Source organism: Heloderma suspectum, chromosome 9 (assembly GCF_057233095.1).
Source record: "Heloderma suspectum isolate Gila_16-S chromosome 9, 16-S_ref, whole genome shotgun sequence".
NCBI lineage: Eukaryota > Metazoa > Chordata > Lepidosauria > Squamata > Helodermatidae > Heloderma > Heloderma suspectum.
This window is the reverse complement of record NC_139466.1, coordinates 47,086,353-47,101,877: the sequence shown is the minus strand read 5'-3', so window position 1 is coordinate 47,101,877 and position 15,525 is coordinate 47,086,353. Positions and strand designations below refer to the sequence as shown.

Below are 15,525 nucleotides of genomic sequence, written 5' to 3'. Positions count from 1 at the left end.
CAGGGGGTAAAGGTCTACCCTTACATCAATGATTGGCTGTTAGTCACTTCAACTAGACACAAGCTCCTTTGATCGATCAACTTGACTTGTGGGCCTTCTTAGCGCTCTCGGTCTCTACATAAATGTGGAGACGTTGCACTTAGTTCCAACACAGAAACTCCAGTTCATGGGAGCTCTGCTCAATGCAGAGGTTGGTCGAGCATTTCTTCCACAAGATCAGGCTCTGTCTGTGATTACCTTGGTGGAGGAGCTGACCACTGGAGGCATTACTACAGTGCTGAACATCCAGTGCCTCCTGGGACTGATGGTCACAACAGCATCACTTGTGCAGTATGCCCACCTCCCAATGAGGACATTGAAAAATTGGTTTATCTGACCTTTCAGTCCCGGAAGGGATGCACAATGTACTCACCTTCAGATTCCACGAAGGGTGAAAGGCACATTGAGCCAGCAATGTCAATTTCTCACGAGTTATGCTGGTCCTGCAGCCTTCTCCATCCCAGGGAGAACTACGGACATGTCTCTCTTGGGATGGGGTGCCCACTGTGGGATGTTGATAGTGCACAGCCAGTGGTTGGCCACAGAAGCCACCAAACAAACCACCTGCTGGAATTGAAGACTGTCAACAAGGCTCTCAGAACTTTTGAGTTGGACTTAATGGTTTGGCTTCTTCAGGTAGTCTCAGACAATACTACTATCGTCGCTTACCTGAACCGAGAGGAACACAGTCTCTTCCCCTGGTCAGCCTAGCCATTCGGATCTTCCATCGGTGTGTCTCCTGTCAGAGTGGGCTGGTAGCAGTCCATGTGGCTAGTGTAGGCAATGTACTTGCTGACTGGACATTCCTGGTCACCCACAAGTGGATGCTGGACAAGCAAATGCTAGCAGTCCTGTTTCATCAGGGGAGCACACCGGAAATAGATTTATTTTCCCGGAAGGAGAAAAGTGTCTGCCCAGTGTTCTGCAGCACAGCAGAGCAAGGTCCAGAGTCAAGTACAGAATGCCTCCATCTTCACCTGGATGAGAGCCCTGTCTTTCCTCCCTTCCTGCTGATCACCAAGGTTCTGGCAAAGATCAGAGTAGATGGCACAGACTGCATCTTGATCACACTGTGGTGGCAGAGGCAACCTTGGTTCCTTCTCCACCTAGCAAGGGCGAATTCAACTGCCAGCATTCCCACATCTCCTCAATTTGGGATCAAGGCAGAGCATGACACCCAGACCTCTCCACGTGACGGCATGGATGATCCAATGATTGGTACCGCTGCCTCCATCCCCAGTTTGATACAGTTCCCTTGTAGAGCGTGGGAATGCTGTAGACATCATATACCTCGACTTCAGCAAAGCTTTCGACAAAGTGCCCCATGATATCCTGATGAGCAAACTAGCTCAAAGTGGGCAAGGTGAAACAAGGATCTGGTGGATCCACAGTTGGCTACAGAATCGGACTCCAAGAGTGCTTATCAGTGGGACCTTCTCAAACTGGGCAGAGGTAACAAGCGGGGTACCGCAGGGCTCAGTCCTGGGCCCAGTGCTCTTCCACATTTCTATGAATGACTTGGAGGAGGAGGTGCAGGGAATGCTGATCAAATTTGCAGATGACACAAAATTGGGCAGGATAGCTAATACCCTGGAAGACAGGAACAAAATTCAAAGTGATCTTGAGAGACTGGCGCACTGGGCAGAGAAGAACAGAATGACATTGAATAGGGATAAATGCCAAGTTCTGCACCTAGGAAAAAGAAACCAAATGCACAGTTACAAGATGGGGGATATGTGGCTCAACAACACTACAAGCGAGAAGGATCTTGGAACTGTTGTCCATCACAAGCTGAATATGAGCCATCCATGTGATGCGGCTGCAAAAAAGGCCAATGCTCTTTTGGGGTGCATTAATAGAAGCATAGCTTCCAAATCCCGGGAAGTACTAGTTCCCCTCTACTCAGCAGTGGTTCGGCCTCATCTGGAGTCCTGTGTCCAGTTCTGGGCACCACACTTTAAGAAGGATGCAGACAAACTGGAGAGGATTCAGAGGAGGGCAAGAAAGATGATCAAGGGACTAGAAACAAAGCCCTATGAAGAGAGACTGAAAAGAACTGGGCATGTTTAGACTTGAGAAGACTGAGGGGAGATATGATAGCACTCTTCAAGTACTTGAAAGGTTGTCACAGAGAGGAAGGCCAGGATCTCTTCTCAGTCATCCCAGAGTGCAGGACACGGAATCATGGGCTCAAGTAACAGGAAGCCAGATTCCGGCTGAACATCAGGAAAAACTTCCTGACTGTTAGAGCAAGATGACAATGGAACCCATGACCTAGGGAGGTGGTGGGCTCTCCCACACTGGAGGCGTTCAAGACGAGGCTGGACAGCCATCTGTCAGGGATGCTCTGACTTGGGTTCCTGCATTGAGCAGGGGGTTGGACTCGATGGTCTTGTAGGCCCCTTCCAACCCTACTATTCTATGATTCTATATCCTCAATGCCACTCGTAAGCCAGCCATGAGATTCTCTTATGCCCATAAGTGGGTGGCATTCTGTTCTTTCGTCACTGTTGGCAGCTTTGATCCTGTTAACTGCCCATTCTTCAGTTCCTATTTTTGCTGTTTTGACAGGGATTTGAAGATTTCTCCTCTTTGGGTGTATCTCGCAGCTATCTCAGCCTCAAACTCCACTTTGAAGATTTTTCAGTATTCTCCCATCCAGTGGCAAAACAATTCCTTCATGGGATTTGAAAGCTTGAGCCTCCAGTCTGAAGTATGGTACCCAGTTGGAGTCTCTCCATATTTTGCAGGCTTTAATGGCTAAGGCCTTTGAACCACTCACAGCAATGGATCCTCCTATCGTAGAAGACAGCATTCTTGGTGACTGTTACGTCAGCCCAGCACTCCAGTGAACTCTGAGCTCTACAGGCAGATCCATCTTAACTTACGTTTCATTGGATAAAGTGGTTCTTCGTCTCATATGTTTCCTGCCTAAGGTGGTGTCAGAGTTTTACCTCAAGCAGGATGTGATTTTTCCTGCTTTCTTTTCTTCTCCTACTCTGCTTGAGTTGAAACTTCACACCCTTGACATTCGTCAAGCTTTGGCTTTCTACAATACATGAACAGAGTCTTTCCAGCAGTCTCCATGTTATGATGGCAAGCAGTGGGGTCTTCCCATCTCCTCAAAACACTTTGCTTCATGGATCGTGAAGACTATCCAGGTGGCATACAAGGTGACTAGTCTCGAACTGTCTGCCCCAGTCCAAGCTCAGTCGACTTGTGCCCATATGGGTAATATACAGAGACCATGAAGAAGGAAGACTGGTTGCTTACCCGTAACAAGTTCTTCGAGTGGTCATCTGTGCATTCACACAACCCACCCACTTTGGTGTCAGTGTCGGTACTGATGTTGGTGCTGAAGTTTTCTCTCAATTATGAGGCCACAGTGGATGGTCCCAGGGCATAGTCTGAAGGCACATCAGGCAGCCACCTTCCTGAAGCTAAGGAAGTTTGGGTCTGGTCAGTGCTTGGAGGGGAGACCACCTGGGAACCACATGTAGCCACCTTGAGTTCCATGATGGAAGAAAAGTGGGATATAAATGTAATAAATAAATAAAATAATAAAACTGAGGGAATAGGCAGGAATCCACCAGGGACATGCGCACTGGGATGGTGGGGAAGGGCTCCCGCCAAAATTTCTCAACTGTACAAGTTTCCTGAATGAGGCTCCGCATAGGCACAGATGACCACTTGAAGAACTACAGTTACAGGTAGGCAACTTGTCTTTCCCCTTCACTGGAGGTATTTAAGCAGAGGCTGGATGTCCACCTGTCTGGGATGTTGTAGCTACACCCTGTAGGGCAAAGCCTGCACTGATCAGGGAGTTGGATTAGATGATCTTCAAGGTCCCTTCCAACTCTATGTTTCCAGGATCTCCAGGAAGGACTAGGAAAGACTGCTATCTGCAACTGCTGCCAGTCAGGGTAGACAATACCAAATTAGATGGACCAACTTGATATCAGGCAGCTTCCTATGTTCCTGTTTCTTATTTGGTCAAAATATGAATGTAGGGGTGTGAAGTCAGGTGTCATATTTCAAAACCTTTTACCCATCGTGCTCTTCACATTCTTGCTATGGTTTAAAATGGAGTGTTCCATGAAAAATATGAATGTGCTTTCAAGCAATGTAATTCTCCCTAGAAATAGATGGATGGGCAAAAACAGATGTGACAGTGGCCAGAGGTAAAGTGGATACCCATGTAAGCAGTTCAGCTGTCCCCTAGTGGGTTAAACAACCTTTCAGTTCAAGTCAGCCCCTTCGCATGTAGAGTTGGCATGCTGACAAAGTACCTGCCTGCTTGGGGCACAAATCACTGAAGTTGAAGACAAATCAGAGCCTCACACTTTTGTTAAATTCAGGGATGCTTGCTGGAGGGATTTCTGTTGACTGACTTTATCAAGGTTTTAGGCTGGTTCGCTCAAGGTTCCCAGCCACACCCTTGTTTCTCTTGCCATTCTGTAGCAAGACGTTGTGCCGTCTCTTGGTTCAGAGTGACTTGCAGCCATGGTGCGTAGAGACATTAAGAAGCAATAGAAGTTTCTCATTCTGTATCTGAACAAGGAATCTGATTCTTGAAACTCACCTAGATGGTTTGTGAAATGCAGCCATGCGCTTGCTCTTCTTCTAGTCATGCTGGTTCTTTTCTGTCCACTCCCAACCAGGTCTATTACATAAACTTCACCGATTTTGCTAGCTATGAGGTGGTGGTGGATGAGGAGCCCTTCCTGCAGTGCACACGGAGCATTGAGACCGGCAAGACCAACTTCAACACCTGCTACACTGCCGGGGTTTGTCTCCTCAGAGCCCGCCAGAAGATCGCAGTGAAAATGGTCCATGCCGACATCTCCATCAACATGAGCAAGCACACCACCTTCTTTGGAGCCATACGGCTAGGAGATGCGCCAGTGTCCTAAAGGAACTTGACATATAAGGAGGAGGCTCCCCAAACTGCATAGTGCTGCTCTTCAAAAGAGTTGCAGGTGGCTGTATAACCCCTGATAAGAGCCAAAGGGAGAACTGAGAGGAGATACTTACTTGTTAATGTAAATGCAGGAAGGAAGAGCATGGTTTCCTGTGGTTTGTGTTAGGGTAGTGTTGAAAGACAGATGATGGAGCACTTGGAGAGGGAAGGGCAAGCCTGTATGGTCTTCCATCAGTGTTTCACATCTTGCAGCCCTGATACTCACTCAAGACTCGTGATAACGGGATTATTTCCTGCTTATCTGTCACACTAACATGAACAGCTATCACAGGAGGTGACACAAGGCCTGCCTCTGCAGAGTTATTCATTGGTGCGCTCATGCACACCAAAGGACACCAATGAAAGCAAGGAAGGGTTGGGGTTTGCTGTTCTCCGCAAAGCTGAGCAAGTTCTTTTGTGAGGCAGTGGTATCCCACTGTGGGGGGAGAACAAGGTGATTCGGAGTGCTTCTGGGCAGTGTTTGGAAGCAGGCAGCGGATGCTGTGAACATCAGAAGAGCATTACATTTGTCAACAAAATAGAATGCTCTCCAGCAAGCTAGTTCTTCAAAATGCTCCTGTTAATGGCATCAAATCGCAATGCCGGCAAAGTCCTAGCCCCATAGCAACCTCTAATGCCAGATAAGAGTGACCCTTTCCAGAGGAATAGTTCCTGTATTAATGAGTTTCACATTTAAGAAACTGTGGATGCAGATAAGGAACTGTTCACAGGGCTTTGTAAAGTTGCATTCTGCACAATTAAAATATTTAGGCAAAAAGGGAAGTCTGTTTTCAAAGGCAAATATTTTGTTACAGGCTTGTGTGTACCTGCAGTTTGGTTGTCTATCTTCAACCTGAGAGCAATAATTGATTCTTGTCTAGAGAAATCTATCCTGATTGGTGAGCTGAATCATAGATAAATAAACTTGGTGTTACCTTTTGCTTGTATATCTTATCTGATGCCAGCCATTGACAAGCTTTCCCAAGACAGATTTTTTTTAATTAGACAGAAGGGTGACAGACTGGATTGTGGAACTTAGGGAGCAAGTTCTTTCATAGGGTTCTTCTTGGGATGTAAAAAATAACCTCCTTCAGTTGAGGGAAATTGCCTGTACAGATAAATTTAAGCCAAGCATCAAAACAGCAAATGCCTTTCTGCAATAGATGCTTTCAGGCTGTGAGCTGCTACCCAAGAATGATTTGGCTGCTTCAGATGATGAACCCAAGTGCCTTTCTTATACTGTGATGCAGAACCGGTAGGAAACCCAGTAAGCAGTGCTCTGACAGGCAGGCAGTGGGACCTTTTGGTGGTTGCCTGCCCCCCCAAATTACAAGGGGGGGACAAAGCGCCCTTGTGATGGCAAGACAGTCTTTGTGGATATAAACCATGTTGAATGGAACAGACAGATTCCATTACAAGCTTGCTTAGCCCTGCCCCAGTTCTCCAAAACACCTGTCCTAAAGGAACTGTTTTCTTTTTCCGCCTCGTAGACAGTTGCAGCCGAGAGGAGCATAGGAGAGACCATTTTAGGCCTATGTGGGCTCTTCCTCCAGTCTGCTGCATGTACCAGTTTCCAAAGCAAAGTGAGGTGGAGGGTCTCTGGAGGGTCCTCTGACTCTGTGCCCAATAGCCCAACTCTGCACCCTTCTCTGCTTTTGACAATTCTGGCAATTGGTTTTGTCGTGATTGAAGAACTTTGGTTATTGGGAGCTCTAAAAGTATAAGAAATAAATTAAACTCTTTGCTCAAGCTCTGATTGGCAACAGAGCTGCACACATGGGACAAACAGCCCCTCTTTCATGGTCAGGAGTTTGATGGGGCACCCTGTTGCTGCTTCATTGGGCAGCATCTTTTTTAACAATATGATCTGTATATAGAATATATATAGATATATATAGATATAGATATATATATATATAATGTATATAAATGGGGATGTAAGTTTATGTAAATTGTCAGTATTTTCTATGCAAATAAAACTTCTCTGACTTGGCTTGAATTGCTGTTCTGCTACATTTGGGATATTTCTGGTCAGAGCCCAAATCAAATTTCAGACCACCGTGGCTATAGGGATCATGGGGGGTGGGGGGTGTCACTATGAATCTGGCTCTAAAAGAACCTGAGCCTAGGATTTCTGATAGAACATGGAACATTTTGGAAAATAACATGGAGAATTCCTGACATGCTTCACAGAAAGGAAAACGTCTGGATCTACAGACTCAGAATTCTTCATCCATATGGCCTTAATCTGGAGGATAATTCATAAACTGTACCAACCATACCACTATTTTTTCTCCTTAGGAATTTTCATCCAACATTCCAAACTTCCACTGTATACGTTTAACATCACAGGTACTGATGAGGGCAGAAGCAGAAAGGTTAGGCTCTAAGTTACAGGAGCACAGTTGTGGGCCTGTCTGTTCCACACGTCCCCATCCCTTCTGTTTACTGGTCTGCACTCCCACCCTTCTTCCTCTGCTCCCCCGTTTCCCCTTAATTGTTTGTGTTAGTAAGGTCCTTTGGGGGTTCAAGTGCTGGGAAGAGAGGCCTGAGGAGGAAGCTATGGCATGGAATGGGAGGGCAACTTTGCTTCATGAGCAGGCCTGTCTTCCCCTGCGGGCAGAAACGTTTTGCTGCCTGGAGTCGGACAAGCAGGCAGCCGTGCTGACTTTTGCTTGATTTTCACCTTTTGCTTAATTGTGAACTTGGTTAGCAGATTTTGGTTTGTTGTGAGAGCCTTTTTGGCCTCAGCCTGGTTCTTCCCAACCTTTTTCCTCTTTTTGAACATGTTTCCCTTGGCTTTGAGACTGTTTTGGGCTGTCTCTCTCCAAGCCAGCTTCCCCAAGCCAGGCCCCTGGCTCCTGAGCAGCTTGGTGTAGTTTTCGCCTGCTATATACATGGAGATTGGATGATGCTATGAGCAGTTGGATAAACACGTGGGCATCCACTTGCTGAGACAAGGGGGTGGAACTGCCTCCCCTCGATTTATTTGTTTATTATTACATTTATATCCCACCTTTTTTCCTCCAAGGAACCCAAGGTGGCTTACATGATCATCCTCCTCCCCATTTTATCTTCACCACAACCCTGCATGCTGTGTATGCCTCCCTTGTCTATCCCTATAGTTCCCCATGAGGCCCAGCCAGGGGAGGTCAGTAAATTGAAATGGGGGGTAGAGGGCGGGATTCCGTCAAGCTCAGCTGAGACTGGCTGCTGTAGGATGTGGGCCAGCAAGGAGTGGCGAGGTTTCTGGCAGACCCAGCCAGACAATGTAGTTGGGGTCAGTCTAAATTACCTCCAGGGATCCCTTATAACTCAGTGCCTCTGATCACAAAGAGATACAGGGGCTCATCACACAGAGCTTTTATCCTGCTACTGAGATAGCTCTCTCTCGGACGTTTGCGGGCTCTTTACGTGACACCATCACCATCTGAAGCACCTTCTGCGATTTCCCCTAGCCTATCTCGTGTTTGCCTCAAACGCAAAAAATGTATTTTTTCCAGCCGATGGAACAGGAGCGCCATGACCTCCCTGCGAAATTCCCCCATAGCGGAAGACGCTGCTGCGTCTGCCCGCCGCGGGCGCCTGCTTTCAGTCGCTGAGGGCGCGGTCAGGGTGGCGAGGCGCTGCGGGCGGGAGCGGGGCTCCGCGGAGGGAGCCCGGCAGACGCGGCGGCGCGGGCCGGGAGCGCCTGCTGCCTGCGCCGCCCGCCTCCGCGGTCCTCCGCTGGGGGAGAAGAGGGGGAAATGCCCCCTGCAGCGAGGGGGACGCGCCCGATCCCCCACCAGGCTCAGGAGCAGCCTCCTCCGTTGCTTCGGAGCACCCCGTCGAGCTCGGCGGGGCTTACTCCCGAGCAGGCGTGCCAGGGCTGCAGACTTCCGGGGCGATCGCGTGTCTGCTCGGAAGCCAGTCCCACTGAGTTCAGTGCGGGCTCCTCCCATGTAAGCGTGCCAAGGGTGGCGGACGTGCGGCACAAGCGTGCCTTGTGCGCCTGCCTGCTCGGAAGCAAGGCGGAGGTTTCCCGGGGCTGCGGAAAACAGCGCAGCGGACGCCGAGCTAGGGCGGCCCCCCGCTCCTCTGCGCACACGCGGGGGCCGCGGGTCAGCCACGGCTGCGCTGCAAGGCGCCCTCCGCCCGCGGAGAAGCCGAAGCGGGCGGCGCCGGGAGGGCGCGGGGTCTTGCCCGGCGCGGAGGCGGCCAGAGGACTCCCCGGCTTCGACGTCGCAGCTTCTGAGCTGCTGAGCTTTGTTCTACCAGGCCTGCAGGGGCAGCAGCGAGTGAGGCTGGGGGCGGGGTGGATCTCGGGCCAGGAGACAGCTGCTTTTGTCTTGCCGGGCAGAAAATCCCTAGGCGATGGAGGAGGAGGGGTCTTTTGGTCCTGACCGTTGGCCATGCTGGTAGGGGCTGATGGGAACTGAGGTCTGGGACCTCAGGAGATCCAGGTTCAAGAGCCCAATCAGCCATGATGCTCACCCAGACCGCATACTGATGACGGCGGTGCGGTGTCCAGATGCAGTATGCATCTCAAGATCTAAAGCAACCACAGGTAGGTCCTGCATTATGTGTTCTGGTGGAAATCCCATTGTGGTACAGAATGATTATTTTCCTTTCAGACTCCAAACCCATTCTATAGCAACCAAACATCTCATATTGGGAAACAACTCAAAAAAATTTGCAGCATGCCTGCTGGTGGAAATCTTGGTGTGGTCTTGAGGGATTTTTTTGTCTCATTCCTGTTGGTGCAATAGAAAAACCAGAATAAAAAACTTGAATTGCAATGTAATTCAGGCTTACCTTGTAGTGACACACAAAAATAATACAAGGATGGCGAGGGGTGCAAGAAGGGGGCTCCCTCTCACTGGTCAACCCACCCTGCAAGCTACTGGCGTAAGCAACAAACACGCATGGGTCACCTTACAGCAGGGTTCCTGCAGCAATGCAGGAAGGCTCAGTTGCTTCATGAGGCAATACAAGACGAGGACAACGTGAAGCATCTTTGCTGGTCCCAGGCACTCCATCCTCCCAATCTGGATGTGGGACTGAAAGACCCAGGAAAACTGGGTGCATGGAGGGTAAGTTGTAAGCAGGCACAATTTGTGACGTTGCACAACATCAGGACTGATCACGGGGCACGTCAGATAAGGGATCAGCCTTAGCTGCCAATTTCCTGGCTTTCTGGAGTTTGGACCAAGGTGAGATAGCCTTATTGTCTGGTCCTTTAAACCGGCAATAAATTGAGAGAGGCAGAGCGAGAGAGAGAGAGAGAGGAAAACTCACTAAAACTGACCAATAGTGCAAATAATGAACTATCTTAGCATCAACTAGACAGAAATGCGAAGCCTGCACTCTCCTCTCACTAGACCAAAGGAAAAGCCATTGAGAGCGAGATGCCACTGGGGGGCTCAGCGACTGAACCTGGTCCGTCTTCCTGACCTCGTGCTGCCACCAAGTGGCTGACAGCCTCACTGCAGGCATTTCCACAGGAACCGCAACAGAGACGACCCAGACTGCCCTCCTCCTGCAGTGTTGCCGCGACGAATGACACCCGGTGGACGTTGCGTGTATTTTTAATGGTTTTCCATCTTCCTGAACTGTCCAGGGAGCTTCAGCTATGGGGCAGTATGGTAGTATATGGAATGAAATTATTTGTGCTCAGTTACACGTCTATCATCTAAAAGGCTTAATGCTGTTCAGAGTGCTCTGCACACCAGTGGGATCCATTCCCTGACCCGGTTTAGATTTTCTCCTCACATTCCTAGCAGGATATGAAGTGTGTCCTCCTTCACATGCACTATGCCAGCCTCCTCCAGCCTGATGCCCTCGGCTCCCATCAGCCCCCACCCGGATGCCCAATGGCCAGGAAAGCTAGGATTGGTAGCCCACAGCGTCTGGAGGGCACCAGGTTGGGGAAGGTTGAAACACTGTCGATGCCGTGTTTATGTTCATTTTGGCAGAACAATGCCAAACCCTCATTCCTTGGACAGTTCTCTGGATGTGTAGTCCTTGGCCCTCCATGAGAGATTCTCATTCTCATATTTACACCATTATTTTGATCCATCCGTTACTTGCTCTTAGTCATATTTAAGTCAAGTACCAAGTCCTTAATATGAATTCACACAAATACTTTAATATGATGTTTGGTGGGATGTGTGACCTTTGGGGCACATATTTGCTTACATGTCACAGCCTTTTGTGTATGGCTGTGGTTGTGCATGGCACATTGCCTTGAAAATGGACACAAGCTCATGATGGAGGCTGCGATTAAGGTGTGATGGCCCACTTCATTGTTAAGTTTTTCACATCGTATTTGCCAAGAAGAACAAAAGTTTCAACATCTTTGCTACAATGTGGAAATTCTGCCCTGTTACATGTATTGATTGTACATGTAATTAATGTTTTGGTTTTAAAATAATACAAAATTGTTTTTTATGTAGAAGTTTTTTATCCAGGCCTCACACAGTGGCTTACAATATTATTTAAAACTGAACATACAATTCCAGTTAAACACATACACGCAAGGCTCTTAAACACCCAATGCAGACTGGAATTGATGTATCTTGGAGGATTTTTTGAAAAGATGAATCTCCCTGGGGAGGAAGTTCCAAAAGTGCAGAGTCACCACTGAGAAAGCCCTGTCCCTAGTCCCTGCTGGCTTGTGCTGGTCAACCAAAGAGGGAGGCCTCTGGTGCTGGACTTCATGCTTGGGCAGGCTCCAGCGGCCCTTCAGATAATGTCCCAAAACATCTCAGGTTTTAAAGCACCTTCAATTGGGTTCAGAAACTAACTGGCAGGGAATGTAAGTGACACTGAGTAATAGGAGTAATATGACCAGAACACCTAGTTCTCACAAACGTTCTAGCTTCCACTTGCTGTACCAGCTGCAGTTTCCAAGTCATCTTCAAGGCTACCCCCACATAGAACACATTACCGTAATCTAACCCTGATGTGGCCAAGGCATGTGTCACCGTGGCAAGGTCAGCTTTCTCTAGATAGGCAGCTCTGTGAAAAGCACTCCTGCCTGCTGATAGGCAGCAGTGCCTCCATAGACAGCGCCGAGTCCAGGAACGCCCCCAGACTACGTACTGGCCCTTCAGGGTTAGTGTGATGCTATACAGGGTCAGATCTAAACCTCCATCCAGATTAGCTGGTTTCCCAACTTTAATCTTATTTAGATTATGTTTCAGATCATTAGCCCTCGTCCATTCCAACAGGCCATCTAGAGTTCCAACTGCCTCCCTAGGACTCTCCATTCTGAGTCGCCGTGTGCTCACCATGTGCTCCTGAGAGCTCCAACTGAATTGAGGGGGTGTGGCCTGAGTACTCCCAGCAGCTGTGCAGGCAGGAAGTTTCTGTCTGTTTCCTGTCTCCTAGCTGAGCAGAGCAGAGGAAGATGCTCCAGCTGGTTTAGGGGCTATACAAGCAAGCAAGCTCCCAGAGAGAGCACGATCACAGCCAGTGAACAGGGGGAGGAAACAGGAGTTGGCCAGGGGAGTTCGGCAGGGGAGGTCAAGGGGGAGGCCCCTAACATTTCTTTAAATTCTTCTTCTTGTAACACACACTTCCATACCAGTGGGCCGGCATTTTTAACCTCCAGTGAATAGAGGACAAAGCACAGGCTATCCCAGTACAAACAGAGAACTAGAAACATAAAGGGCATAGAGACTATGGAAAGACAAGACTCTCCAGTGGTGGTGACCTGCAAGGTCTGTGCCATGTTTGTTTTCTTGCCTGAGATCAACATGGCCTACACCTGCAACAAGTGCAAGTTCATCACGCTGTTGGAAGAAAAAGTAAAAGGACTGGAGGGGCGAGTGCCGACCCGCCAGGGAATAAGAGAACACGAAGAGTTCTTGGACAGGATGGTGGAACTACAGCAGCAAAGTGAAGAACAGAAGCTTGAAGAGCAACAGCAAGCTGAGGCAGAAGAGGAAAATGCTGTGGTGAGGGAAAATGAAGTAGAGGATCCTTCTTGGAAAAGGGTGACAGTTAGGAGAAGAAGAACTAGATGCCACTCTGGACCAGTGGAAGCAGTGGAGCTGTGGAACTGTTTTCAGGCATTGGAGGATGAGACTGGAGGACAGCCTGTAGAGGAAGAATTACAGGGAACCTGCATGAGAGTGAGCAAGAGGCCGAAGGTCAGCCAAGCAGAGGCAATGAAACCAGGGCCTACAACAACAAGAGGAGAAGAGGAGGAGTAGTGGGAGACTCCTTGCTGCGTGGGATCAAAACCCAAGTATGTCGCGAAGACCCATGGACTCGCCATGTATGCTGTCTCCCAGGAGGACGGATTAGAGATGTGACTGAAGCCCACTGACAGATATCCCTTTCTTCTCATCCATGTGGGAACAAATGATACCACCAAGCGGAGCTATGAAGAAATCATGTCAGACTTTGATGCTATGGGAAGGAAACTCAAGAACTTTGTGGCCCAGACAGTTCTCTCATCCATCCTTCCAGTAGTTAGAAGAGGGATAGAAAGGGAACGAAAAATACTCCGGGTGAATCACTGGCTATGAAGGTGGTGCTGGCGTGAGAGATTTGGATTCTGGTACCACAGGCTATACTTCCTGGAAGACAGACTGTTGGCAAGGGAAGAGTTGCACCTCACAGAAGCTGGGAAGAATGTGTTTGGTCACAGCATGAAGAACTTCATCAGGAGAGCTTTAAACTGAATCCTATGCGGGAGGGAGACATAAAGTTGGAGGTAATGATGAAGGCTCATGCACCACAATGGAGAGAAGAGCTCTAATACTGCCCAGTAATAGTCTTCACAAACATGTAGGAAGAAAGCCAGACTATACAGCACATGGTCTTTGATGTCTATATCCTAATGCCCAGAGTATGGGAAACAAACAGAACGAACTTGAACTCTTAATACAGGAGGGAAATTATGACTTGATGGGTGTAACTGAGACTTGGTGGGATGACTCCCATGACTGGAATACAGCAACTGAAGGATATAGAATCATAGAATCATAGAATAGTAGGGTTGGAAGGGGCCTACAAGGCCATCAAGTCCAACCCCCTGCTCAATGCAGGAATCCAACTCAGAGCATACCTGAGAGGTAGCTGTCCAGCCTCGTCTTGAACGCCTCCAGTGTGGGAGAGCCCACCACCTCCCCAGGTAATTGGTTCCATTGTCATCTTGCTCTAACAGTCAGGATGTTTTTCCTGATGTTCAGCCGGAATCTGGCTTCCTGTCACTTGAGCCCATGATTCTGTGTCCTGCACTCTGGGATGATCAAGAAGAGATCCTGGCCTTCCTCTCTGTGACAACCTTTCAAGTACTTGAAGAGTGCTATCATATCTCCCCTCAGTCTTCTCTTCTCCAGGCTAAACATGCCCAGTTCTTTCAGTCTCTCTTCACAGGGCTTTGTTTCCAGTCCCCTGATCATCTCTGTTGCCCTCCTCTGAACCCTCTCCAGTTTGTTTGCATCCTTCTTAAAGTGTGGTGCCCAGAACTGGACACAGTACTCCAGATGAGGCCTAACCAGTGCTGAGTAGAGGGGAACTAGTACTTCCCGGGATTTGTCAGCTATGCTTCTATTAATGCAGCCCAAAAGAGCATTTGCCTTTTTTGCAGCCACATCACATGGTTGGCTCATATTCAGCTTGTGATCAACAACAATTCCAAGATCCTTCTCGCTTGTCGTGTTGTTGAGTCATGTATCCCCCATCTTGTAACTGTGCATTTGGTTTCTTTTTCCTAGGTGCAGAACTTGGCATTTATCCCTATTAAATGTCATTCTGTTGTTTTCTGCCCAGCGCTCCCGTCTATCCAGATCACTTTGAATTTTGTTTCTGTCTTCCAAAGTATTAGCTATCCTGCCCAATTTTGTGTCATCTGCAAATTTGATCAGCATTCCCTGCACCTCCTCCTCCAAGTCATTAATACAAATGTGGAAGAGCACTGGGCCCAGGACTGAGCCCTGCGGTACCCCGCTCGTTACCTCTTCCCAGTTTGAGAAGGTCCCATTGATAAGCACTCTTTGAGTCCGATTCTGTAGCCAACTGTGGATCTACTGGATCGTTGTTTCATCTAGCCCACTTTGAGCTAGTTTGCTCATCAGGATATCATGGGGCACTTTGTTGAAAGCTTTGCTGAAGTCGAGGTATATGATGTCTACAGCATTCCCACGGTCCACAAGGGAGGTTACTTGATCAAAAAATGAGATCAGATTTGTCTGGCAGGACTTGTTTTTGACAAATCCATGTTGGCTTCGAGTAATCACTGCATTGTTTTCAAGGTGCTTACAGATGGATTGCTTTAGAATCTGCTCCAGAATTTTCCCAGGGATTGGTGTCAGACTGACTGGTCTGTAGTTCCCAGGTTCCTCCTTTTTGCCGTTTCTGAAGATAGGGACAACGTTAGCCCTCCTCCAGTCATCTGGCACTTCCCCCGTCCTCCATGATTTCTCAAAGAGAAGAGACAGCGGTTCTGAGAGCTCTTCTGCCAGTTCCTTTATTACTCTAGGATGCAGTTCCTCTGGCCCTGGAGATTTGAACTCATTCAAAGTAATTCGGTG

At 48.5% G+C, this 15,525-nt stretch overlaps 2 protein-coding genes across 3 annotated transcripts in view; both read left to right on the top strand.

The window, feature by feature from the left end:
- Positions 1-5,939, top strand: part of EDA (ectodysplasin A) — a 170,558-nt gene extending 164,619 nt beyond the window's left edge. Inside the window, exon 8 of the mRNA XM_084814284.1 lies at positions 4,701-5,939. Within this exon, the coding sequence (XP_084670410.1) occupies positions 4,701-4,952 (252 nt within the window). The 3' untranslated portion in view covers positions 4,953-5,939. The remainder of the gene's footprint in view (positions 1-4,700) is intronic.
- Positions 5,940-8,391: 2,452 nt separating this feature from the next.
- LOC146338687 (uncharacterized) overlaps positions 8,392-15,525 on the top strand; it is a 28,404-nt gene continuing 21,270 nt past the window's right edge. The window contains exons 1-2 of one of the 2 annotated variants that reach the window (XM_084814280.1): positions 8,392-9,545; positions 10,360-11,427. In XM_084814280.1, the coding sequence (XP_084670406.1) occupies positions 8,746-9,381 (636 nt within the window). In that variant the 5' untranslated portion in view covers positions 8,392-8,745 and the 3' untranslated portion in view covers positions 9,382-9,545; positions 10,360-11,427. Of the gene's footprint in view, positions 9,546-10,359; positions 11,428-15,525 lie in introns of those variants that run through there. The other variant, XM_084814281.1, reaches the window with a different exon arrangement.